This window comes from Geotrypetes seraphini, chromosome 10, assembly GCF_902459505.1.
Source record: "Geotrypetes seraphini chromosome 10, aGeoSer1.1, whole genome shotgun sequence".
Taxonomy (NCBI): domain Eukaryota; kingdom Metazoa; phylum Chordata; class Amphibia; order Gymnophiona; family Dermophiidae; genus Geotrypetes; species Geotrypetes seraphini.
Window position 1 is genome coordinate 49,801,426 of NC_047093.1, and position 27,738 is coordinate 49,829,163.

Genomic DNA, 27,738 nt, shown 5'->3' on the forward strand with positions numbered 1-27,738 from the left:
TGGGAGTTGTATGCTTCCCTAACTGGACAATTGGCTTGTCAAGAGCGCATTACAAGAAGGAGCGCAAGCATCCATACAAAGAACTATTCGGATGCTAGAGCTATTAGGGTTCTTTGTAAATTACCCAAAGTCCCACCTGCACATTGTACAGAAATTGGAATTCATAGGAGACCTGCTTAATACAGCACAAGCTCAGGCTTTCCTGCTATAAGCAAGAATACCGTAGTTGCTTTTGATGCTTGCCTTGCAAGTCCACAGTAGCAAGCAGATTAGAGCTCGACAGATGTTGAGATTGCTAGGCCACATGGCCTCCACATTGCACGTCACTCCCATGGCTTACTTCCATTTGAGAGGGGCTCAGTTGTCTCTGGCTTCCCAGTGGTCTCCAGCTACATGTACCTAATAGATGACATCCAAGTTCCTCCAGAGCTGGTGAACAAGTCAGCCAAATTTGGTGAACTATTTTGGTGAACAAATTTGGTGAACTACTTTGGTGAACAAGTCAGCCAAATTTGACTACAGCACTTCCATTCCAAATTGTGCCTCCTCAAAAAGTGTTGACAATAGATGCATCCAACCTTTGAGGAGGGAGCTCATATAAATGGGCTGCGCACCCAAGGAGCATGGTCTGCTCAGGAGATAGCTTTTCACATCAATCTCCTAGAGCTAAGGGCCATTTGGAAAACTTTAAAGGCTTTCAGAGATCAGCTGCTGAACCAAATTGTTCTCATTTAAACTGACAAGCAGGGGGGTAGGAGATCCTACCTCATGTCAAGAAGCGGTGGGGATGTGGCTGTAGGCCATCCTTCATGAGATATTTCTGTGGGCCATGTACCTAGCTGGCAATGAGCATCCCTTCTGCCTAATGTCAATTTAAAGAGGGGAAGGGTCAAGGGGGGGGATCTGGGTAGCCGAGGCTGGAGGGAGTGGGCTTCTCTCCTGCCAAATTTTTTAACGTTTGGGGGTGTGGGCTGACATTGGGAAGTTGCGTCCCGGCACAACTTTTTTTTTTTTTTAAATGTAGCATACGCACATGTGCCCATTAAAAAATAAAAGCAAACCCTACTCTTCCTGCCCTGAACGGCTGAGTGCAGGAAGCTGCTTCAGGGCTTTCCCTGCTGCTCAGCTGTTCAGGGCTTAGCTTGCCAGCTCTGCGCATGTCAGTCGCTTTCTCTAATGACTGATAGGATGGCATTACTGCGGACTTCCTGGAAACTCGTTTGCTTGCAAAATAGTTTGAACATCAATTGCTGTTTTCAAATCGGACTATTTACCGGCCCCACGGCAATCCACAGAATTTTAATGGTGATTTTAGCAGGGCTGTGGAGTCGGTAGATAAATGTTCCGACTCCGACTCCTCAGTTTTTTGTACTTCAGACTCCGACTCCATGTACCCGAAATTTTATCCAACTCCGACTCCTCGACTCCGACTCCACAGCACTGGTTAATTTTCAGATCGTTAAAATGGAATGTCAAGTTGAGAGAAATGAGCATTTTCGACACCACCTTCTTTTTCCTTTTAATCAAGGTTCTAAGGCCGCAGAAGTTGCTCGCAACATTTGTGCTGTGTATATAGTGGGTGCTATAGCTGAAAGAATCGCTCGTGATTGGTATGCCAAGTTCAAAAATGGAGTTGGTAGATAAATGTTCCGACTCCGACTCCTCAGTTTTTTGTACTTCTGACTCCGACTCCAGGTACCCGAAATTTCCTCCGACTCCGACTCCTCAACTCCGACTCTGACTTCACAGCCCTGGATTTTAGAGCATCTGGGCCTGAGTTTGATTTGAATGCGTACGTTGCAAGGGTCCATCTCTTTGCAATCAATGCTTACCATCTACATATGGGGTGGGGGATTAAGTCTATCTCTGTAATCCTTTAGTGGTTTGATTCATTAAAGGTTTGTTATGGCAGAGTTCGCAGATAAATCTTCTACCGTATCAGGGGATCTTAACATCGTTCTCACCCAGCTGATGAAAGCCCCTTTTGAGCCACTGGATTCCTGTTATCTGAAATATATGATCTGGAAAGTTGTATATTTGGTGGCAGTCACTTGAGCTCACAAAGTCAGTGCACTTCAGGCCCTAGTAGCTGATCCAACTTACACTACATTTCATCACAGCAAACTAGTTCTTTGCCACACACTAAATTTCTAAGATGGTGTGATATTTCAACCTTAACCAGCCAATTGTTCTGCCAACATTTTTCCCTAAACTTTATGCCCATCCTGGTGAAAGTGCACCTTGGACTGAAAGCGAGCTTTAGCTACCTACTTGGAGCAGATTAAAGCTCATAGTCCAACCACCTTTAAGTTTCTTTTGACACAAATAGGATGGGAGTAGCCATCAGCAAATATACTCAGTCCAATTAGCTAGCAGTTTGCATCTCCTTCACCTGTGCCCAGGCTGGTCTGACTGTTGTCATATCACAACTTATACATTGGTAGCCCACTTGAAATCACCCTCCATTGAAGAGATTTGCAAAGCAACGACTTGGTCTTCAATCCACACAATCACATCTCCCTACTGCCTTGAACAGGACACCTAGCATCACAGCCTCTTCAGTCAGACAGTCCTGCAGAATTTGTTTGGTGTCTAGAAGCCAACTCTACCCTCCCAGGCCCAGTTTTGTTTTATTCCAGGCTGCACCTTAACAACCAGTTTGTATATGGTTTTTGGTTAATTGACTTCAAGGCCTCTACATTTTGAGTCCCTTTTGTCCTAGTGTTGTTTTCAGTGAGGTTTGAAGCTAGGGATTCCCATATGCGAGATTACATTGAACCTGCTTGTCCTCAGAGAAATCAAAGTGTATAGCATGTGTTCTCTGAGGACAACAGGCCCCATATTCTTATATACTCTCCCTCCTTCCCTTGGAGTTGTCTTTTTCCAGCTATATGAGAAGCATTCAATAATTTATGTACCTCAATAGGAAAGAAGAGATTTCAAAAAATTTTTGTTTTATTGTTCAATATAGTCCCCTGATAGCTCCATACACTTCATTCACTTTTCCTGCAATGACTTTAACCCCTTTGAAAATAATTCTTCTGTTTGACGTCCTTGACATCTTCATCACTTAAAAACTGCTGTCCATGGAAAGATTTTTTCAAAACTCAGGAAATAATCTTCGGGAGCCAGGCCAGGACTTTAGGGTGGATGGTTCAGCTGCTGAAATCCACATTCTTGTATGGCAGCCTGTGACATGTGCACTGGCTCATTGTTGTGAAGAAAGCATGCCTGCTGTGAGTTTTCCTTGTCTTTTCTCCTTGATTGACTCCTGCAAAGCGATCATTGTGTTGGCATAACTCTTCCACGGTTATGGTTGTCTTGTGTGGCATGAACTCCAGAAGCAAAAGTCCTTCAACCCAGAAGACAGTTGCCATGACTTTGTCTAGATTTTTCTGTCTTCAACTTTTTTGGGTTGGGGTATGACTTTTGCTTCCACTGCATTAACTCTATTTTGGACTCGGGATCTCTGTGATAGACCCAAGTCCGTACTCCATGTATATGAGAGCAAATTTTATGGATTACAATTTTGTATAGACTTTTAATAAAGATTCCTGCACATTGTACATTCTGCTCTGCAGTTTTTCTTTGTTTTTGGTATAGACCCAAGTCTCATCAACAGTCAACAAATGATTTTAAAAATTCACTTGGTGGTCAGAGCTTCTCCAAGTTCTTCTGACAGCACTGGAGCCTTGTGGCCTTCTGACATGGCGTCAGCATTCGTGCACTAACCTTGGACATGCCCAACTTTTCATGAATTATTTTCCAAACTATACCTGCCGAGATGCCCATTTCTTCAGCTATTCGAGAAACCTTAATTTGTCTGACAAAGTTAAATTCTTGACTTTCTTTCACATTTTTGTGGAAGTTGCTTCCACAGGCCGCCCAGTGCTTGTTCTAAATTTTTACTTTGTGGGATAATGGGGCAGATTTGCCATAAACTGCAGTCATGCATTCATGGATCTCCTTTTGGCTTTTTCACTTCTTTTGTGAGAAATTTTATCACTGAATGGTGCTCCAAATCTAGCAGTTTCTTACTTGATTTGCACGAGGACTCTCTGACATCTATCTCTTGGCATATTAGACTTGCAATGAGCTGCAACTGTGCATGACTAACCTTGAGACATGTCACAACATGCACAGACTTGTTTCAACATGCTTGCTCCTTTCTTTCATACTCAGGTAGATAAATTATTGAATGCCCCTTGTACCATCAGACTGAGATACCTGTGCTCACACATTGGGTTGGAAGGCACCTATGCATGTGCGGTGGGACACTGCCAGAACTTTCTTAAAGCTATATGTGCTAGGCAGCATCTACACCAGGCTCCATTGTGAGAATACTGAGCCTGCTGTCCTCAAATAACACCTGCGACAAGTGCCAGCACTTATTTATATATATATATATATATATATATATGTGTGTGTGTGTGTGTATGTATGTATGTATATGTATATACGAGGGATGTTCAAAAAGTATCGGACCTTTCATTTTTCTTGCGTAGACAAATAAAGCTAGGGAGGTGTGGTTTGGTGCACGTATGTAGGCGACCCTAATGCACATACTTGAATTTTTTCCTGCCTACAGAAGCTGTCAGTACGCCAGCAGACCGCTGATGACTGAGGAAGTGTAAGTGAGTGCCGTCCGATTTTCATTTTTGACAAATGACAGAAAAAGTTGAACAACACTACTGCATTAAATTTTGTGTAAAGCTTAGCGATTCCCAAATGGAAACGATTCGCAAGATTCAACAGGCCTTCGGGGACAAAGCAATGGGCACCACACAGATAAAGGAGTGGTACAACCGCTTCAGAGATGGCCGCACACCAGTGGAGAGTGAAGCACGTTCTGTTAGGTCTTTAACATCCAGAAATGAGATAGTCATTGACCAAGTGAGGACCCTGGTTATGCAGGATCGTCAAATCACCAAAGGGTACTTCCAAGAGGTTCTGCGTCGCCTTCATAACACCGTGAGATAGAAACGGCTGGACCTTTGGGCAGCAGGCAATTGGCAGCTCCATCATGATAACGCACCTACCCATTCTTCACATTTGATAAGGAGTTTCCTGACCAAACACAACACACCTGTGATTCCTCAGGCTCCCTACTCTCCCGACATGGTTTCATGTGACTTCTGGCTTTTCCACGAACTGAAAATGCCCCCGAAAGGAAACAGATTTCAGTCAAGAGAAGACATCATTCAGAATGCGATGGACCAGTTGCGAGCAGTCTCAAAAGAGGCATTCCAATGCTGCTTCCGACAGTGGCAGAACCATTGGAAGAAGTGTGTAGCAGCCCAAGGGAACTACTTTGAAGGAGATTATTATAAGATTGTTGTATCTGAATATGAGTATTTTTTATGAATAAAGGTCTGATACTTTTTGAACAGCTCTTGTATATATACAATATAAAAAAAGATATACTGTATATATAAAGATATACATGTAGATACACATACACATCTATATAAGTGATACCCATTAACTAGGCAAGTCTTAAAAAAAAAAATCAAACAAACCAACAACAAAACTGGGGGGGGATTAAGGAACAGGAGTCCATTAATTCCTGATTAAAGACCTGGTTGAAATGAACACTTGCCTCACAGCTGGTGCAAATATCATTCGCATTGTAAAATGGGAAATACATAAATTTTTGGCCTCCTCATAACATGCCCCTTGAAATCTCTGCTGCTTGATCATGTACACATGTAAACAGCAGCTTTCTAAAATTGCCACTTACAAATAGCCAGTTTATACATTTGAATGTAGACTCAAGAGTAATGTTAGGAAGTTATGGAGAGGGTGGTGGATGCCTAGAATGTGCTCCCGAGGGAAGTGGAGAGGAAAACAGTGACAGAGTTCAAAAAAGCATGGGATGAACACAGAGGATCTCTAATCAGAAAATAATGGTATATATTAAAGAACTAAGGCTAGTCTGTGTCAGGTATATGGCCATTCAGTTGAGGATGGGCTGGGATGGTTTAGATGAGCTGGAGTGAGCTTTGACAGAGACGCCAGTAGATACATATACCAGGCAGAGCTCTAGGCTTCTGGCCCAGAAATATCTGAAAAAAGAACAATTTAAATTAAATTATAGAGGGTGTGTGCTTGGGCAAACTGGATGGACCATCCGGGTCTTTATCTGCCGTCATTTACTATGTTACTATGAATGTCAAAATGACCTCTATTGTGTCAATTTTCACTTGGTGCAGTGACATTGAGGGAAGGAAAAAATTCCCTTTGTGTTTTTTTAGATGGAGCAGCAAGGGGATAAGATGGAAATAACAAGGGAGAGATACCAATCTGCCACAGAAGAAAACAAGCAACTACTTGTGAACTTAGAGGAGCTGGAGAGGTAAGGAAGATCTCTGCAGTCCTGCCTCATGTAATTCTGTGATATAAGAAAAATGGTGAGTAAAATTTGTTTTTAATCTATTTCAGGAAGCTAGAAGAAGCTGAAATGCAGAACAGGGAGCTCATTCAGATTATAGCCAAACGTGAAGAATCAATCCATCAAAACCAGTTACGCCTAGAGGAAAAAACCCGTGAAAGTTCATCTCTTGCTCGCCAGCTGGACTCGGCTATTGAGGATGGTCGGAGGCAGGTGAGCACTTCACATCCCTAAGTTGTGTGATTAATTTCCTTGGCACAGGGACAGAAGAGTGAATAGTGTATCCCTTTCTGTTGATGGTATGGCAGCAGGAGGGGCCAGTTCAGGAGGCTGATAGAAAGCAGGAGGAAACCACATCCAATATATTTATGCTAGCATCTTACAAGTCTGTCCTTTTTAGTGGTGGAAGAGAAAGAGGTGTCCTACAAGAGACTTTGCTGGAACCAGGGCTGTTCAATGTATTCAAAAATAAGCACGAAGAGAGTAAAAAGCATTTATCTGGCAAGGTCTGCAGTGGATACAGTGTTATTTCAAATAATTAAAAGCAAATTTAACTGTGAAGATAAAGGAATTTAACAGAAGAGTGACAGATGGGTTGATCCAGAGGTTAAATATAAAGGTTGATCCAGAGCTTAAATATAAAGTAATACACATTGAGAGGGGGGGGAGCCCAAACTTCTAACACATAGTAATGGATTTTATTATGACTAATATCTTTCAGGATACAGTTGCTATAAAACAGTTCTGTACAAAATCTATCTGCCCAGTGTGTGGTGGAGATAAAACCCTACTAGTATATTAGGATTTACAGGATCAGTCTGTGGCCCTAACAGCAACACTTTTCGCTGTGTAGAGGAATACCAGATTTGATTCCTGCTTCTGTTGTCAAGACTAGAGCACACATAGAACTGGAATCCTTGACTGAGTTGAGTATTTTGGCTTCAATAATTGGGGGAAGAAGGCAAAGAGCATAACTGGTTTGAAAATGGGATTTAAGCATTGGGCTTCAGCAAGTTATAAAGGGCTACGAAAAAGGTCATTGAAAAAATAAAGCTAATTCATAGAAGAGCCACCATTCTTAAGCGTCTCTCCAGACCAGCACAGTTCACTGATGGGTAATAGCTAATGTGCAGCAAATATAAATGATCCACTCAAATGAATATCAACAGAATATCAAGAGGCAATACCACTGTTCCCTGAAATTGGCCCTGAAGCAGCAGACAAACTAACGGTCCGCAAAATGCCGGCTTTGTCGGCTCCGGCTCTGGTTCCGGAAGTGTGGAAAAGCTCCGGTCCTGGTCCCGGTAGTTTGAGATGGCACAGAGTAAATGAAATTTATGAGTGAAAGCAGAATACGTGAAAAAACTAAAAATAATAAGTAATAATAAGTAATTTCTTGTTAGCTCTTTTCAAAGTAATAATAAGTAATTTCTTGTTAGCTCTTTTCAAACCTTGAAGTGGTTTTTATTCAGATGTTCACTGTGAAGTTTACTAGTTACAAGTTATAATTTAAAAAAAGGATAAAAAGATTATAACTAAAATATAAATAGTAAAAACGCACTAAGCAGGTTTTTGGCCAGTGATTGGAGTATGTATACGGATTACATCTACGCTGACAGTGAAAGCCGATGAGACTATAAGCGTAGTATTCCCTAACTCTGAGGCCTTTTCCTGCATAAACAGTATGATCAAAAATATGATTAAAAAACAGATCTAAATAAGAATGGTTAGTAGTTTATTGAATATAGACCTCTTTATTTGAGTGGATCATTGATATTTGCTGTATATTGGTTATTTATACCACTCAGTTAAAGATTCCTTAAGTTTTAATAGCTAATGTGACCATATGTCCCGTTTTGAACGGGACCGTCCCGTTTTTAGGTCCCCTGTCCCGTTGTCCCCACACACAGCTTCGGGACGCCGAAATGTCCCGTTTTCATAGACAGCGGCCCGAAGCTGTGCGCGGGGACAATGGGACAGATGATCGCTTCCCCTCCCTCCCTGCCACGCCAAAGCCAGCCTCCCTCCTTCCCTCACTCCAGCATTTGATTCAAACCCTCCCCCCCTCTGGTCCGCTGCCGCTGCTTGCCACCCAGAAAAGGAAGGTCCAGGCGCCGGCCCACAAGCCTTCTTCCCAATGTCAATTCTGACGTCTGAGAGGAAGTTCTGGGCCAGCCAGGCAGCAATTGGCTGTCCTGGGAACTTCCTCTCCGACATCAGAATTGATGTCAGGAAGAAGGCTTGTGGGCCGGCGCCTGGACCTTCCTTTTCTGGGCTGCAAGCAGTGGTGGCGGCGGACCGGGGGGGAGGTTTGAATCTGCGGTAGGCCAGGTGCTGGAGGAAGGGAGGCAGACAGGCAGGCTGGCTTTGGCAAGGGAGGGAGGCAGGCTGGCTTTGGCGCGGGAGGGAGGTAGGCAGGCAGGCTGGCTGGCTTTGGGGGAGGAAGTGGGACAAAGGCTGGAAGGCAATGATGGGGACAAAGGAAGGAGAGAAAGAGGCAGAGAAAGGGGGGGCGGTTGTAAGCAGAAGAAAGACCTGGACCAAAGGGGAAAGACAGGAGGCAGATGCAGGACTATGGGAGGTGCAGACAGAGGGGGAGAGACCCTGAGGAAGAGCATAGAGAGGCAAGATCATAACAGAGGAGGAAGAGAGAGGGAGATCTGGTACAAAGGAGAACTGACACTGGATCTGGGGGCACTAAGGACATAGGAAGGAGGCACTGGGGGCACTAAGGACTTAGGAAGGAGCACTGGGGGCACTAAGGACATAGGAAGGGGCACTAAAGACATAGGACGGAGGCACTGGGGGCACTAAGGACATAGGAAGGAAGGAGGGAGGGAATAGAAAGGGACAATTGTTGGGCCTGAATGCAGAAAGAAAGAAAGAAATGAAAGGAAGGATGCACAGTCAGAAGGAAACGCAACCAGAGACTCATGAAATCACCAGACAGCAAAGCTAGGAAGAATGATTTTATTTTCAGTTTAGTGATCAATATGTGTCAGTTTTGAGAATTTATATCTGCTGTCTATATTTTGCATTATATTTGTCTATTCTATAGTTACTGAGGTGGCATTGCATATTTTAAAGTCATCTTGACATCTTTGAAAACCCCCCAAATATAAATGATAATTAACATTTTCTCTGCATATAGTATGCTTTGTGTTTTTTTTTACTTTTATGGTTACCATTATGAATTAAGATATTATGTGTACATGAAAAATGAATGGAATAAATTGGGGGGCGGGATTGGGGCTAGGGCGGAATTGGGGGGGCGGGACTGACAATTAATAGATGTTCCATTTTGATGAAAAAAAATAAATGGTCACGTTAGTAATAGCTCACCATGACCAGTTGGTGAAGAATGAGACACAAACTTTTGGCCGTAGTACAAGTGGACTGTGCAGTCCCAAGTAGTCAGTCTGCTCTCACTCTCCAGCAGCTGGAGGTGCTAAGCTTGAACAGTCTTCCCTGAGTTAGTGTAGGGCTGTTGGATTTTGATTTTGAGACGTTCCGGTCCCCATCTGTGGTGCCAGATTGAGGTTGGGGGGACTCTCATCGGCTTTGGATGTAGGGTGAGCAGGGTTCCCCTTTGCAAGTGCTTCGCATGCTAGCAACAGGCAGAGGGGGGAAGTCTGGGCTTCCCAGTCGCCCACACAGGGATTTCCCCAGCCACCTACAGAGAAATAAGGTTTCCCTTACTGCTGCTGTTGGCTTGCCTGCTTTAGTGGCTGGGATGGTTCAGGCCTCATTGCTGCTGCAGGCCTCAGAGGAGGGTGGGTTTTGCACCGGTTTTGGCGTAAAGCTCCTCCATTTTGTCTGCAGCCTCAGGTGACCATCCCCCTATTTTGGAAAGATGGGGCAGGTTTCTGCTGGGTCTCCTGCTTTAGCAGTGAGTCCTGCTGTGTCGCCAGGGGATTTTTCGCCAGATTTTGTGTTATCCTTGTGTAAGACTTATCTTCAGGCGGCCAGGAGTCCTGTTTCTTCCCCGGGGTTCTCGAGTTTTTTGGGAGGTCTTTTGCTCTCCGCATCCACTCCCATTTGGCCCCTCTCAGCACCAGTTCTGATCCAGTCCCTCCCAGCTTCGTACAAGTGGCCAAGGGTCTCGTGGGATGAGGATTATGGGAATGCATAGTATGCTGACGCATGATGGCCGAGACCACCACAACCATCACAGGCAACGCATCTACCACAGGCGACTTCAAGGCATCCCTTATCCCTCTTCGGGATGGGATACAGGCAAGCCATAGACTACACAAAATGAAATGATGTTTCCGATGCCTTCCATGCATGAGCACAATATTCTGAATATCCTGATGCATAGGAAAAGAGCGGGAAGCCGAATGGATCCCCCGAAGCAGGGGGTCCACCACACACGAGGACTCCTTTGCATCCTTCTCGAAACACAAAACTGACAAAACCTGAAGAATAAGTTCCTGGAGCTCTTCCTTCTGAAAAATGCACACCACCGACACATCTTTGCCAGCTGATAGCTCCGTAAAACACCCGCCAGCGGCATCCATTCTGATAGGATCTTTGGGGTTCCTATCAGAATGGATGCCGCTGGCGGGTATTTTACGGAGCTATCAGCTGGCAAAGATGTGTCGGTGGTGTGCATTTTTCATAAGGAAGAGCTCCAGGAACTTATTCTTCAGGTTTTGTCAGTTTTGTGTTTCGAGAAGGATGCAAAGGAGCCTTCGTGTGTGGTGGACCTCCCCTGCTTCGGGGGATCCATTCGGCCTCCCGCTCTTTTCCTATGCATCAGGATATTGTGCTCATGCAATGAAAGGCATCGGAAACACCATTTCATTTTGTGTAGTCTCTGGCTTGCCTGTATCCCAACCCGGAGAGGGATAAGGGATACCTTGAAGTCGCCTGTGGTAAATGTGTTGTCTGTGATGGTTGCGGTGGTCTCGGCCATCATGTGTCAGCATACTATGCCAGTTGAGGGAGGTTCGGCTTTGCAGGACTCTGAGGATCATAGGATAGAGTCTCTTCTTAAGCAGAGTTTTGATGTTGCTGTCCTGGTGGTCCAGGCAGCAATGTGTGGCAGTCTGGTGGCTTGGGCTTGTTTTTGGTGGTCCGAGTGTGTTCTTGACCGGAAGTCTAATGACTGGTTCTTGGTGAATCAGAACATAGCTAAGATTGAGATAGGCGCTTCTTATCTCTCGGATGCAATGTATGATCTGCTGCGGGCTTCGGCCAAGTCCATGGCTTTCGGTGTGACCGATAGCCGTACCCTATGGTTCCGGGGTTGGTCAGCAGATACAGTGCCTAAGGCTAAGCTTACGAAATTTCCTTTTCAGGGGTCTTTCTTGATTGGCGAGGATCTGGATAAGTTGGTTCAGAGCTTGACTGACTCTAAGGTGCCCTGTCTTCCTGAAGTCTGTGCTTGCCCACCTGGGAGGATCGTTTGCATTATTTTCACTGCTACCGCCCTGGTTGAGGGGCAGCTTCCTTTCCTTCCACCAAGTCTTCCCGGTGCTGTTTCTTTCAGTGCATGCAGTCATTTCTGGGGGCCCACCAAGGGTGGGGGGATGTCATTCCTCCAGCAGTCCCTCTGCCGCCCTCCCAGCCCAATGACTCCTTGCAGGCACTTCCCCTGGTTCTGATAGGTGCACGGTTGTGGGAGTTTTACCAGGGGTGGGCCACGCGGGCTCAGGCCACTCTGGGCCATATGTTTTGGTCCTGTCCGCGTATTCTGTAGTTTTGCACTTGTCTGGGACACTACACGTCTTCATTATGGGGCAGACAATGGTTGCCTGCGCCAAGAGCACTTTTTGGATTTTATCAGATTATGTCTCCTAAACCCAAAGGGATGTCGAGTTTTGTTGCAAGAGTGATGCTATTGGGGAAAAAAGCCATTTTGTCTAAAAGCCATTTTGTCTACTTGGCTGTCTTCTGATCCACCAACTTATAGTCATTGGAGAACACTGATGATTATTCATGCTTCTGTGGAGTGTAGACACTTTGTAGATATTGAAGGAGGTTCAGGTTGTCGTTTCCAGACCATTTGGGAACCCTTTTGGATGGACCTTACTCCTCGTGCCCGGAGTAGACTTTTGAATGTTTGACTGTAAGTTCTTTTTGTTTAGCATGCTCACGATCTGAGTTTGTTTGGAGGGTTGGGAGGATGGGGAGGGATTATTGGGGGAGTTTATACTGTGCACATATATCAGAAAACTGTTTCATTCTATAATTTTTGTATGCATGCACTTTGATATTCAATAAATATATTTCAACATACCAGGGGTGGGCCAAGATCACAAGGGATCAGTGGGTCATGGAGGTGATTTGGGACGGATATCCTCTGGAGTTTTCCCTGCCTTTGCCAGACCATTCCCTCTCTTCTTCTTGTCAGGCAGCTTGGAAGAAGCGGGCGTTTCATCAGACACTACAAAAGATGCTCGACCTCAAAGCAATGGTTCCAGTGCCTCCTCGGGAGTTTTGCACCGGCAGGTATTCCATTTACCTTGTGGTGCCCAATAAAGAGGGGTCTTTTCAGCCCATCTTGGATCTGAAGGGAGTTAACAGGGTGCTCCGGTTTCCGTCTTTTCGTATGGAGACCCTGAGATCTGTCATTCTGGCAGTTCAGCCGGGGGAATTCTTGACTTCTCTCGATCTGACAATTCGGGCCTCCCATCAGCGGTTCCTTCGCTTTGCGATCTTGGGAAGGCAATATCAGTTTTGTGTGCTTCCTTTTAGTCTGGCCACGGCTCCGTGGACATTCACCAAGATTATTGTGGTTCTGACAGCAGCCTTGCGCAAGGAGGGCATTCTGGTTCATCCCTATCTGGACGACTGATTGATCCGAGCAAAATTTTTTCAGGAGAGCTCTTGGGTTATGGCTCAGTTTGTGGAGTTCCTGCAGTCGCTGGGATGAGTGGTCAACCTGTCCAAGAGCCAGTTGGCTTCATCTTAGCAACTGGAGTACCTTGCGGTTCTCTTCGATACCGTCTTAGGGAAATTCTTCCTTCCAGAGGTCCGAATGAACAAGTTGCAGTCGCAGATTAGCCTTCTGATGGCTTCTTGGTGTCTTCGGGTGCAGGATTTTCTCCAAGTCTTGGGGTCAGTGGCAGCCTTCCTGGATGTAGTTCGGTGGACTTGGGCTCACATGTGGTCACTTCAGCGGTGGTCTCCTCAGTTGCACGATCTGGACTCTCCTGTTTCTCTTCGGGGGTTGATTCGTCACAGCCTCTGGTGGTGGCTACAGTCTTCCAATCTGGTGCAGTGAGTGAGTCTGGATTAGCCCCGGTTGACAGTGCTTCTCACGGATGCCAGTCTCCTCGGATTGGGAGCTCAGTGTCTTGGACGCTTGGCTCAGGGCAGCTAGTCTCTGAGGTGTCTTGGTCGATCAATGTTCTTGAGACCAGAGCCATCCGGTTGGCATTGCTAGCATTCCAGACATTGCTAACGGGCAATTTGGTTCAGGATAGAGTTGCTATAAAACAGTTCTGTACAAAATCTATCTGCCCAGTGTATGGTGAAGATAAAAAAACCTACTAGTATATTAGGATTTATAGGATCAGTCTGTGGCCCTAGCAGCAACAGATTTGATTTCTACTCCTAACTTCTGTTAAGACTAGAGCGCATAGAGAACTGGAATCCTTGATCTGAGCTGAGTATTTTGGCTTCAATAATTGGGGTAAGAAAGTAAAGAGTATAACTGGTTTGAAAATGGGATTTAAATATTGGGCTGCAGCAAGTTTATAAAGGGCTATGAAAAAGGTCATTGAAAAGATAAAGCTAATTCATAGAAGAGCTACCACAATATGGAGAGGTAGAAAAAAGAGCCATGGTAAAGGGAAATTTGATAGAAACCTTTAAGCATCTTTTGTAAGGATCCTGAAGAAAAGTTCAAAGACTGTAGCAAAAGCACAAAAGAATAGTACAATTACTTCAAAATATTTATTTATTTATTCTATTTTCTATATCGTTCTCCCAGGGAAGCTCAGAACAGTTTACATGCATTTATTTGTGCTATTCCACTCCTTCTGGATTTGGGATGAAATGACTGGACTATACAAACTCTGACACACAAATCTGCTTTCAAGTGCAGGACGGAGCCTTGATTAATGGGTACTTTCTAGTCCAATGTGTCTAGTAGTCTTGAACACTAGGGTTATGCATCTGAACCTACAAGTTTCTTGCTGTCAATCATCTTTCAACTCTGCCCCTTCCCAGGGAGCTGCACCTGCCACCTCGGGTTTTTCTTTTCTGCAAGCAAGTTACTCAGAAGCATTTCTGCTCTGCTCTAGGGTTTTGTTATTTTCACGGGGGGGGGGGGGGAGTATTAGTGTTCAGTTGGAGGCTTTGTAACCAGAGGTTCTCACTTGTTGGGCCATCTTTCTGGAATAAGATGCAGACTCGTGCGGTGGAAGACTTCTGCTAGCAGGATCAGCCCTCTGGGACACCTAGCTATCCAGCCTATTTTCATATTTTTGGAGCTCAGGGGCCATCTCCTGCATAGTTGCTCAATCCCTGATTTGTCAAGAGCTTGAGCATAGGCTGTTTTGCTCTGTCCTGGCTTGACTGGGCTTAATAGTGGGCCAGTTGTGTAGTTCTTCACCCGTCATGATGTGAAGTTTTCCAGGGGTTGAGGCTCAGTCTGACATTGGTCCAACTGGCAGCCTGTAAGCAAGGTTGCTTACCTGTAACAGATGTTCTCTGTAGAAAGCAGGGGAATGCAGCCACACTTAAAGGTGAAGTCCTCTGACTGAGCCTGAGTGCCGGTGTTCTCCCCTAGTTAATGGTAAGCTTTAAGCTTACTGGGCATGTGCAAGGGGACCCTAATCCTAGAGCTCCTCTCTTTGCCCTGTCAGTTTTGTCCCTAGCAATGAAGAAAGTAAGTAGTTGAGGGGGTAGTGGGTGAGCAAGTGTGGCTGCATTCCCCTGCTGTCTATGGAGAACACCTGTCACAGGTAAGCAACCTTGCTTTCTCCAGAGACAAGCAGGAGATATGCAGGCACATTTGAAGGTGAGTCCTGAGCTGAAAGAATTGTATGAGTGGAGGCTAGCCCTTATAGTGCAAATACATTGCGTAGAACTGATTGTCCAAAATGAACATCTTGTGATAACCCTTTGTCCAAACAATAGTGCTTTGTAAAAGTAAGTATGGAAGACCAAGTTGTGGCTTTACATATATCCTGAATAGGTATTAATTTTAAGTTTGCTGTGGTGGAAGCCTTAGCTTTTAGTTTGTGTTTCAATAGGACCAGGAGACTGAACGTGAACTTATGCATAACAAAAATTTATGCAATGTTTCATCCATTAGATTATAGTTCTTTTTGTTGCTGGTTGTCCTCGGGGATCTGAATTGAAAGAAATGAAAAGTTGGTTGGATTTCCATAACTGAGAAGTTGCTTTGAGGTAAAAAAGTTATGCTCTTCTGCAGTCTAATGTATGAAGGAGTTCTTCTGTTGGAGAGGAGTGTGAAGGTGGAAAGAACTGCGGTAAAAGTTATAGTTTGATTCAAATGAAAGTCTGTAACAACTTTGGGATACAATTTGGGATAAGTTCTTAACTGTTAGGAAAGAACTGGAGATATGGTTAATAGATGATGAGAGCTTGGAGTTCACCAACTCTTCTGACCGATGTTAGTGCTGTGAGAAAAGCTGTTTTCCATGTAAGGAATGAGAGAGAAGTCGATCCCAACGGTTCAAATGGAGCCTCCATCAATTGATCCAAGACTACATTAAGATCCCATGATGGGGGAGACTCCCATAGAGGAGATCTAAGGTTAGTGAAGCCTCTTACAAACCGAGAAACTAAAGGATGTTGAGAAATTGGTTTATTGTCCACCAGAGTATGATAAGCTGAAATTGCTGCTAAATGAAACCTTACAGAGTTGGATTTTAGCCCTGAATCTGCTAAGTAAAGCAGGAATGTTAAAATGTAGTTCAGAGGGCAATAAAGAGAGTCTTGCTCCTGAGTTTGTGCCCAAATGGTAAACCGTTTCCGTTTAGATTGGTAAGATTTTCTAGTAGAAGGACAATGTGCCGCAAGGAGAACTGTTTTCACTGGTTGAGAGAGAGGATGTTGAGTTAGGAGTGAACTTTCAATTTCCAAGCCGTTGGGCTGAGACTGTGCAGATTGGGGTGCAGTAGTTGACCATCCTGCTGGGAAAGGAGGGCAGGATGGATTCCTAGCGGGAGTGGAGGCACATCTAAAAGGTCCAGCAAGAGTGGGTACCAGATCTGCCTGGCCCATCAAAGTGCTATGAGGATGATATGTGCTTTATCTCTTAGAACTTTCTGCAGCACTCTGTAAATTAGAGAAAATAGTGGGAAAGCATAAAGCAGGTTGTTTCCCCAGTGAATGGAGAATGCATCTCTTGCTATGGCTTGAGGAGCTGGCCGGAACAAACAAAATTGACTGCATTGTCTTGAGAAGCAAAAAGATCCACTTTAGGGGTTGCCCATTGTTGGAATATTTGTTGTAGGATAGCAGGATTGAGAGTCCACTTGTGAGGATCAAGTTTCCTGCTGAGGGAATCTGCAAGGATATTTTGTTCTCCTTGAATATATATCGCTTGGAGGTGTATGTGAAGGGATAGAGCATAGTTCCAAACGGTAAGCCTCTCTGCAAAGTGGGAGGGAACCCAAGCCCCTTGTTTGTTTACATAGATCATTGTTACTTGATTGTCCGTTTGTATCAGGACACACTTGCTATATCGCCAAGGCCGGAAAGCTTGAAGAGCATAGTAAACTGCTCATAGTTCCAAGTGGTTGATATGAAAGGCTTTCTCTTCTTAAGACCACTGACCTTGAGTGCATAAACGGTCTAGGTGTGCATCCCAGCCCTATTTTGAAGCATCGGTTGTTATGGTAAGCTGAGGAGGCGGAGGATGGAATGGACAGCCCTCCTATAGAGTCCTGGAGTGAATCCATCAAAGGAGAGAAGCATTAACTTTTGGAGGCAGAGGAATCATCCTAGCGAGTGAATGACAGCACTGATCCAGTGTAACTTGAGATACTACTTTAGGGGTCACATGTGGAGTCTCGCATTGGGAACGATGGGAATCGAGGCTGCCATGTGACCTAACAGTCGTATAATAGTGCGAACCACTAGAGCAGAAGACTGCCTTATGCGATTCGCTAGGCATCTGATGGTTTGATATCTGTCTTGAGGAAGATAGACCCTTGCAGAGATTGTGTCCAAGCGTGCTCCAATGAATGTGAGGGAGCGCATATGGAGTCAGAGTGGACTTTTGGAAGTTGGTGATGAATCCCAGAGTTTGTACCATTTGAACAGTGACTTGAATGGTTAGTAATAAATGTTCCCTGGAGTGTGCTACTAAAAGCCAGTCATCCAGATAAGGAAACACCATATGATGTTGTCTGTGGAAGTGTGCAGCGACCACCGCTAGGCATTTTGTGAAAACTCGTGGGGCTGATGACAGACCAATGGGAAGAACCTGGAAGTGCCTGTTGAGAAATTTGAAGCAAAGGAAATGCCAGTGGGATGGATGGATTGGAAAATGTGTATACACATCTTTGAGGTCTAGGGCAGCTAACCAATCATTGTGAGACAGAAAGAAAGAATTTCTGAAAGAGAAATCATTTGGAACTTTTTTTTTTTGAGGCAGGCCTTAAGTGGTCTGAGGTCAAGAATTGTGCGGAGACCTTGTGTCTTTTTCGTAATTAGGAAGAAGTTGGCGTAAAACCCGCTATTCTTAGTGATGAGGAATTTCCTTGATGGCATTGCTTTGTAAGAGAATGGATAGCTCCAGTGCAAGCTATGGAATGTGTTGTTGAGGGACCTTTGAAGGCAGGGGTGGCTGGGATGGAAAAACCTGGGTAAAGAAGTTGAGGAAAAATCCTTGTGAGATTATGCTGAGAACCCGTTGGTCTGTTATGATTGCCTGCCAAGCTGAAAAGAAATGGATTAGCCACCCTCCCACTGGCAAATTGTCAAAAACTAGGATTAAGTTTAAGAGGAAATAGTTGAGAAGCCTAGGAATGCTTACAGTCCCTTGGATGCTGTTTTTGGGTGTAAGGAGAAGACTGTGGCCTCTGAAGATTGGATCTGTTGTAAGGGAATCTTCAACGAGGATAATACTGTTGAAAAAATTGTTGATGATATGCTCTATGATAAGAGAAGGTAGAGGAAGGCCTACGAAACTGCTGAGGCTGATAAGGAGGATGTGCTGAGAGTTCTCTACTGATTGAAGTCTTCTTTAAGCTGGAAAACTGTTGCTTGCACCTTTTCACAAAGAGACTGTCACCCAAACAAGGAGCATCTGCCAGTTGGTCATAGAGGTCTTCCCTGAGGTCTAATGCTCGAAGCAATGCTGAGCGTCTAGCAGCTATTGCCACCGCTGCCATTCTAGCCATATCATAGACATCATAATTTGTTTTTATTAGATGGTAAGTAGATTCTTGCAATGCAATATGAAGACTCAGGAACGCATTTGGAGAAGCAGAGTCAAACTGCTGCAGAAAAGAATGTTAAAAATGCAGGATTTGCAGCTGGTGAGCTATAATCTTGGAGGACAGCATAGAACCTTGATAGACCTTGCGTGCTATAGAATCAATCGGGTGATAATCTTTCCCCGGAGGGGGCAACAGAGGGATATTTTTCATCTTGGCTTTTTTGATAGCAGACTCCAATACCATTGAGTGGTGCAGGAGCTGATATAAGTGCTTTTTGTACTTTGTAGTATAACTCTAAGTGTTTGGAGGCTGTAGATACTGACAAGGGCTTCTGCCAATTAGTAATCTTTAAGTCCTGCAATACCTGATGTATTGGGAGTGCCACAAGCTCTTTCAATGGAGTTTTACAGGATTGGAAGATAGATTGGAAATCCTTAGTACCTATAGGTGTTGCAGCCTGATTAAGACTCAAGAGATTAGAAACTTTTTGCAAAAACTTTAGATAAAAGTATTTGTCGGAGCCGGTTATGGTATGGGCTGAGAAGGTTGGTTAGTACTGGAAATGGGAACGTCCTCCTGATCTGCCCAGTCATGAAGAGAAACAGTTCCCTGCACTGGGGAAGAACAGATAGGAGAGCAGGGACCCCAATTTAAATCCTGAGGAACTTCAAATGGAGAGGACAAAGGAATTTCCTCTGAAGGGTTCAGATACACACATTCAGGTCATTGCTGGGCCACTAACAGAGGCATAGAAGAAGCAGGAGTAGGAGGCTGAGGTAAAGCTGCACTATCCTTTATAAACTTCTGAAGAAGTAGGAAAAAATTATAAACTGTATGAATGAAGCCTAGAGTATTGGTAGGAGGCTCTGTCTGAATACCTGAGAGAGAGGGCCGTTTAGGAGGGACTGGGTCATGGCCAGGAGGTGGTGGAGAGGCTGTTCATTTAGCTTTAGACAGGCTTTTAACATTTTTAGAGGTACCTGGATTTACAGAAGAAACTTGCTGAGTGAGGTCAGGAGAGGACCGTGAAGCTGAGACTGAGGCCACGGGAGCCTTCACTGGAGCCTCAAAACTAACAGTAGCCGCTTCAGATTACTTAAGAGAGCTCTGTGTCAAGGTTGCTGCCAGTGGAGAAGAGGTGTCGCATCTGTCCAGCGTCGAGAGCTTTTTTTTTATGGCCTGCCGAATCTACCGACTTTTTCTTTGACAACGGCTTCAGTGGCAAATTGCTTCCCTCCCCTTGTGGTACCGACAGGCCCCTGGGGGGGAAAGGGAGCGAGTGGAAAATTTTCTTGTGTGGCGGCTTTCTTTGAAGTTCCAGTACAAAGAGGAGCTGTGGGAGATGTGCTGACCATTGCAGTAACTGAGGGGCACGAACAGCGTCTTCGCGGTCCTAATGACGTCAGCTAATACCGCCGCTAGTATTTATCTGTTCCTCGTCAGTACTTTGCTGCTGTGTATTTACTTCCCCCCCCCCTTTTTTTTTTTTCCAGTTGAACAATTAAAAAGAAAGGGCTCTTTCTATTCTTTTTTTATTTTATTTTTTAAGGAAGAGAAGGGAGAGATGCAACCTTTCAGGAGCAGCCAAAGAAAAAACTGACAGGGTGAAGGGAGGGGCTCAATAAGCTCAAAGTCCAATAAGCTCAAAGCTTACCATTAGCTAGGGGAGAGCACCGGCACTCAGGTTCAGTCAGAGGACTTCACCTTCAAGTGTGGCTTCATATCCCTTGCTTGTCTTCGGAGACGACCAAGTTCATTTGGTGAACCTATGAGGCAGAGTTCTTCTCCATTTGTCCCAGCTGCACGCCTAAGCTGATGGCACAGTGAGTAAGGCTATTATAGCCTATGGGGAAAATCAGGGAGGGTCTCCAGAAGATTTTACGGTTTCTGTAGCCAGAGCTTGGGTCCCCTACTTCTAAAACCCCTTTCCCTGCATTTTTTTGTACCTCAGGAGAGTTCCTATGGGCTGTTTTTGGCATGATTATGGATGACGAATCAAGCTCAAGCAGATACTCCATATACTTAATCGGCTATCTTAGGAATTGCTTTTACAACCAACAGGTTCTGAACCAGTCTGGTAGAGAGGCTACGTAATGAGAAATGGTCTATCTTGAATTTTCTTTTAGTCCTACTAGATTAGTCCAGAGACTCTCCATAGTAGTGTTGATAGATTGTGGTTTTCACTTCATGTGTTTCAGTTCTCCTCAAGCTTCAGGTTCAAACTATGGCAGGATAATGGATTGATTATAAATTTTACTTGCGAAGAATAGGTCATCTGTTGCTTTGTCATTCAAAATACTAAAGTGTTAATGCTGCATGGTGCCCTTATAGAGATGAGCTTCAGCACTTCTGTCTCCATCTGCCGGTTGGTGGCTATAACCTACAAGTTCTGGACTGGTCTGGTAGGAATGAAGGAAAGAGAAGCTTTTTTTTGTACTATAAATTTTTATTGCAAACAAGAAGTACCAACAACATAAAGTACCATACACTTTTAGAAAATGCCTCAAAAAAATTACACTGTCAAATATTAATCCAATTATACATATATACTGTACATAGCATAGTTCTGAAAATCCCCAGGTTTTACCCGTTATCCTCCCTTCCCTTACTTGGAAAAAAAAAAAAAGTACATTAGGAAAATATCCTCCAAACCAAGAACCTACCCACTTCCATTGAAATGTGCTATTAAGGTTACGAAGAGTGTTCTTCCCTCTTAACCTTGAACGAACCAGGGAGCTTGATTATAATGGATTACAGGGGATATGGGAGTAAGAAGTGCACATGCTCTTCGCTTCTGCCTTTCAGATCTAGAGTAATTTTATCAAAAGACCTCAGTTTCCCAATGGCTTGATGCCAATGACTCATTCAGGGCCCCTGAGGATCTTTCCAGTATCTTGCAATCAACATTTTTGCTGCTAAATGCAGAACATCAGACAGCAACATCTCGGGTTTCCCCGCTGGGGTCCACCCCATCTTCAGGCCCAACATAGAGTGTCCTTTATCATGTACTCTAGTATCCCCTGTCCAAGAAACAATGTGAACCTGTACTTTAGACCAAAATCCCCTAATTGTGAGGACATTCCCATCACATATGCTCCAGGGTTTCCATTAGGCCACACTTCTTCCGACATAGTCCATGATCAGCCTCTCGAGACACATGACAACTTTGAGGGGTCCAGTAAGACCTTATGTACTATCTGATAATTGAGTTGGACATAATTAGCATTTAACGAACATTTGTGAGCAAAAAGGTAAATTTTAGACCACTCCTCAAGTGAAATAAAGGACCCCAATCACTCCTGCCACTGGGCCTCTGAAGGAGAGAAAATTATCAGGTAAGATAATTTCTCCTTTCTATGGACAATGGGATAAATCAGCCAAAAAAATCTCTCCCAACTCCTCTTATGGCTAGACTAAGTTATGGAATAGAGTAAGGGGGAAGAAACAATGTTTACAGAGACCCAGAGGACTTTTTTTAGATATTTTTGAGGTCTGGGAGAGTGGATCGATCCCACCTGGTGCGATCAGGGATGACATCATTTTATATGTGGTTGATTTTATCTTGTTCATGGAGAACCTCTTTTACAGGTTAAGTAGTCCCACTTTTTGTAAACACCTGCTGCTTATCAGTCAGTGACAGGATATTGGCTAGATGGATTTTTGGTCTGATCCAATCTGACAATTCTTATGTTCTTAGGTGGATCAGGCAAGAGCACGGGCCTCATCAAAAGAACAAATAGCACAGTCCAAAGTGCTGGATCTAGAGACCGAGTTGAGCAGAACCAAAACAGAACTAAACCAGCTTCGCCGCAGTAAAGAAGATGTAAGTGATGGAGAGTGGCCAATGGAGCTCATTAGAATTGATTTCTACTACCCTCATAGATGTCTTTAAAAAAGCAAAGAGAAAGCTCTCTGATCATAGCAACAAAAGAAAAGGATGAAATACTTCTTAGACTTGTTCCTTATACTTGGAAGGGGTGATGTATATAAAATTAGAGAAATATCTCACTTTATACCCCGCAAAGCAGTTTATGCATCATGATGAATACAAATTAATACATTTTCAACACTGTATATCATATTCCTTTAGCATTAGTTCATTGGAAATAGGAATTTCCTTTGGCATTTATAAATCACCTTTCCAATTTTAGTTTTAGGTAAATTACATATTTTCAGAGCTTACAATCTAAATGAGTACCTGAGACAATGGAAGACATGATTTGCTCAAAATCACATGGAACCTGGCTTCACTGGATTGCAGTTTTGCTAGGACAAAAGTGGGAGGAACAGCCTGGTGGTTACAGTGAACCAAGAACAAGAGAAGCCAGCGTTCAAAGCCTGCTGCTGATCCTTGTGACTATAGGCAAGTTACTTAGGGCTAGATTCACAAAGTAAACCGATTGGTTTGCGAGCCCTTTGCGACCCGATTTCCCTCCAACCTGATTCACTAATGTGTTTAACGATCCCATCCTTATCCGTGCATGCAAATGAGGGAAATGGCATGCAAATTTGGGAGCGCAGCGATTCACAAAACTTTTTTCCCTACACACCGACTGGTTGGCCGATCAAGAACAAGCGACTGGTGAGGACCAAAACTGCTCTGCCCCGACTCCTCTCTCTGGCTCCCCTGCCTCTCCTACTCTTTGCCTGCCCTGATCTGGCTCCCCGCCACCCTTCCCCGCAGTGCAAGCCCGTGGTTTTAAAGTGGGGCTGCACTGCGGGGAAGGGCGGCAGAGAGCAGGAGAGTCAAAAATTGCCTGCCCGCCACCCCCATACATAAAAGTTGGGAGCATGAGAGGCGCTGAGTTCCTCCTTACAGCATGGCCCACCCCTCGACCGGCCCACCCGGTATTGCATTGTGGCCAGGCAGAGCAGGAGGATTTTGCACTTCTCCCTCCTCCCGAAGATTGGAACACTGGAGGCCTAAGGAGCAGGAGGGATGGGCACCCCTCCTGCTTCCAACATTTTTAAAGGTACGGGGAGGGGGGTGGGTCCAGCCAGGCCCGATCAGGGGTTGGACGGTCGGGGGTGCGGTAGGCCGGTAGGGAAATAATAGAGATGGCAAGAGGGAGTGGAAACCCTCCTGCCATAATTTTAAAAGCGGGGTCGATTTTTTGGTTCGGGGAGGGAGAAGGGAAGGGGCACTTATCAGGAGAGGGAGGGGGGTTTAATTTTTTTTAAATCAAGTAATATCTGCCCAATTTAAAAAAAAATGTAAAAAGACGGCAGAACCCCTGACAGCAGTGACAAGAGGCTGTTTCTCCTGTCACCTACTCTCAGGACTCTAGCGATCCGTGCAGTTGGTTGGGGCGTGCCTCTGATTGTCACCATTTGCATGCAGATGGTTGGCGAATCGGTCGGCCTGCCTGCCTGCCTGCCTCCAATCGCACACAGATTGGACGGTTAGTGAATCTAGCCCTTAGGCCTAGGTGCACTAAAGAGGATCAGTAAGACTGGGAGGGTCTGCTCCGATCTGATTTTTAGCTGATTCAAAAAGAGCTATTCTTTCAATAAAAGGTTTTCATGCAAATGATTCACATGGCTGTTTGTTGTAATCCCCGACTCTGCTGTCCGATTGATTGCCGTGAGAGCGACTCTCACATGTGCGCAGAGTCAGCAGGAGAAGCCTGAACAGCTGAGAGGCAGGGGAAGCCCTGAAAGCAGCCTCCTGCCACTCAGATGATCGGGGCAGGAAACCGTTTTTGTTTTTGTTTTTTAATGGGCACAGATGCTGAGCATGTTGCACACAATATCTGTCCCATAAAAAAAAAGGAAAAAAAAGATACATTCCCCCCTCCAGCCCTCCCAATGACCCCAAATGAATGTAGCACCTGGAATCCCCCTCCCCCCGTGCAAAAAAAATGGCAGGAAGGATACCCACTCCCTCCTGCTATGCAGATCGCCTCCCCTCTCCCTCCATGGCAGCGAAATAGAACAGATGCCCACTCCCTCCTATCACCAAAGGCTCACCCCTGCACCAGGCACCCCCCCCTGACAAAAAAGGCAGGAGGGATACCCACTCCGGAGATCCCCTGAAACTTCAGCCCCACTCCCATACCTTTTCAGAGAGGTTGGAGCAGGAGTAAAGCTCAGTCTGTCCCGCTTGGAGGCCCGCTAGTCCAAAATGCAATGGATACAGAAGGAGGAACCTAATTGGCTTAGAGCTCAGGTGTTTGCGACAATCAGGGCCTTAGGCCCCCAGTGATGCACCGGGGAGGGGAAGGTATGCCATTTTGGACTGGCAGTCCTCCAAGTGAGACGAACTGAGCTTCCCTCCTGCTCCAACTTCTCTGGTGGTTTTGGGGGGAGGTTTGGAGGACCTTTTGTGGCAGGAGGAAGTGGACATCCCTCCTGCCTTTTATTTCGGAAGGGGGTAGGGAAGGGGATGTTTGGGAGGGGACGCCTTGTGCAGGAGTGGGCCTTCGGTGGCAGGAGGGCATCCCTCTGCCATTTCACTGCTGCGGGAAGAGTTGGTGAGGGAGTTGGAACCCTTCCTGCTATTTTTTTCTCATGTCTGGGGGGGAGGGTTGAATGGCAGGAGTGAATGAGCATTTCTCCTGCAGATTTTTGCTAGTCTGGAGAGAGATTCCCAGTGCTGCATTTGTTGGGGGTCATCAGGGAGGGCTTTTTTCTTTTTTTATGGGACAGTTATTTTGTGTGTGTAACTCATGCAAAATAGCTGTGCCATTAAAAAAAAAGAAAAAAAACAACTCCAGGCAGACCTATTGATAACACAGTTACCAACAGGTACCTGGCAGTTTTTTCAGATTGCTAACATCCTTGCTTTTTTCCTTTTTTTGTGCATAACCAAACAATGTTAGTGCATCAGTCACTTGGCTAGTTTGTAAGGAGTTTTAGCTAATTTGCATGGCCGGATTATAAAATGGGTGATCGAGGGGAAAAACACACTGTGAGCCATTTTGGGCATTGGGTCGGCAAATGTGATTGTTGCTAGAGCTATTAAAAAAAAACAGGTTTAGCTTTAGTGCATCTTGGACTTAGCCCTCCGTTGCCTCACATACAAACAGGTTGTAACCCCTTCTACTGAAAAGGTACGAGTTAAATTTAAAAAAAAAAAATCCTAGGCTAGTCTTACTCCTTATATTTATTTAAGTTAAGTTTATTAATTCTTGATAAACTGCTAAATCAGAATGCTTTCTAAGCAATGCACAAAATTATAACAGAGCAAGTTTAGAAAGGAACTAAATTGATTTCAAAGAAAGAGGAAGATTAAGAAAGTAAAGGTAGCAATAAAAATAAAATTATAAAATTTCAGTGCTCTGATGGAGACCTACTGAAATTCACCATCCAGGCCTAGGAATTAGAGTGACATCAGTAAATTAAAAACAAAACTTTTAAAAAACATCTGTTGAAGTCTTCACAAAGACTTTTGAGGCAAGTTTTTCCAAAAGGTAGGTCCCATGATGTTGACAATTGACAATTCTGGAACATATTGTGTCTGACTATAGTTCAATAAGAAGGAACCACCAAATGATTGCTTTGGCCATGATCTCAAAGTCCTAGATGATATATAAGGTGTTGGTAAGCAGATAAGGTATAATGGAATTCTAGAATAATATATATTGTGAACTAATCACCAAATTTTAAAAGAAATCATTTGGTTGATAGGTAACCAATATTCTTTTGTCAATAAGGGGGTAACATGGTTGTATTTCATGACGTTTGTTACCAATTTAATCACCGTACTCTGCACCCAAAATCAGATGATGTTGACTAGCCATCTTTGGATGTGTTGAACCTGGTGGTGCTGCATTATTCCTGGTTATGGTTAGGAAATAGTATGAATCATTTATCAGCCAGTAGGGTAACTCAGGTATCTTCCAAGTTTTCTTATATTTCTTTTGAGCTCTGACACTTGTGTATAGATAATAATGGTCTTAATACAGTCTCTTGAGATTCAGACAGCTGCCTTGTTTATCTTAGGCAGAACACCGGTTCCAGAGCCGCTTGCAGGACATGAAGGATCGCTTGGAGCAGTCTGAGAGTACTAATCGCAGCATGCAGAACTATGTCCACTTCCTTAAGTCATCTTATGCAAATGTGTTTGGAGAAAGCATACTGTCCAGCTCCCCTGTCCGACCTCGAACACCACTGTGAGGAGACTTCTATTTTACCAAGAGTCATTGGTATAAAATGGATAAAAAAAGGTTTATTCTTCAAGCCCTGCTGGTTTACACCCACCTGAGAAGATGTGTGTGTAATATCAGACTTATCTAATGAAATACTAAGGAAGATCTCTAGCCAGGGTCTTTACTTTTAGCAGTGCTCTGAGTCTGGCTGCATGTTGTAATAATCACATTTTTTTGATTCTCTTGTCTGGTGTGCAACAGCTTTTGCCTAGCTATTAAGATGCAGGAGTCCTCATTTCTCCAGGGAAATCGCTCCAGCTTTGTGTGACTTTCTTTTTGCCTGTATTTGGTATGTCCATCCCTTTCACTTTTTTATTTTTAATCATATTTATATGAGAACTAAATTGCTCAGATTTGTTTTTGATTATGAAATGTGTGATTTTTTTCTAATGGTATTAACTGGAAATGTGCTACAGTAATATTTTGAAATTTGAGTTCTCTTGTGGATGTTTTAATAGTGTAAATTTGCTATGGCAAATGTGAAACATCTGAATAAAGGAAAACTGATTCAATCTTGATAAGTCCTGTTGTATGTCTCAGAACTTAAGTAGAACAGTAACATTACATATTAAAGAACATGTGCTGTAAAGTGTTCATCTTCACCAATGTGTAGGGAGTCACTTCACTTGATTAGATAGCTATTTTTGATAGTTGTTATATTGAGGTTTTGGATTAAAATTTGATTTTATATACATGCCACTACAATGCAGACCATTCTAATTAAAAGGACTATGATCTTTAAAAAATATACCACTTTCTCCAAAGACAAGCAGGACTGCAGGTCCTTACAAGTGTGTAACACATCATCTGATGGAGCCTAGCACAG

At 44.2% G+C, this 27,738-nt stretch overlaps 1 protein-coding gene across 1 annotated transcript in view; it reads left to right on the forward strand.

Moving 5' to 3' along the window:
• Positions 1 to 27,430, forward strand: part of ODF2 (outer dense fiber of sperm tails 2) — a 133,044-nt gene extending 105,614 nt beyond the window's left edge. Inside the window, exons 17-20 of the mRNA XM_033960590.1 lie at positions 6,255 to 6,355; positions 6,442 to 6,604; positions 22,460 to 22,585; positions 26,707 to 27,430. Of these exons, the coding sequence (XP_033816481.1) occupies positions 6,255 to 6,355; positions 6,442 to 6,604; positions 22,460 to 22,585; positions 26,707 to 26,880 (564 nt within the window). The 3' untranslated portion in view covers positions 26,881 to 27,430. The remainder of the gene's footprint in view (positions 1 to 6,254; positions 6,356 to 6,441; positions 6,605 to 22,459; positions 22,586 to 26,706) is intronic.
• Positions 27,431 to 27,738: the final 308 nt, after the last annotated feature.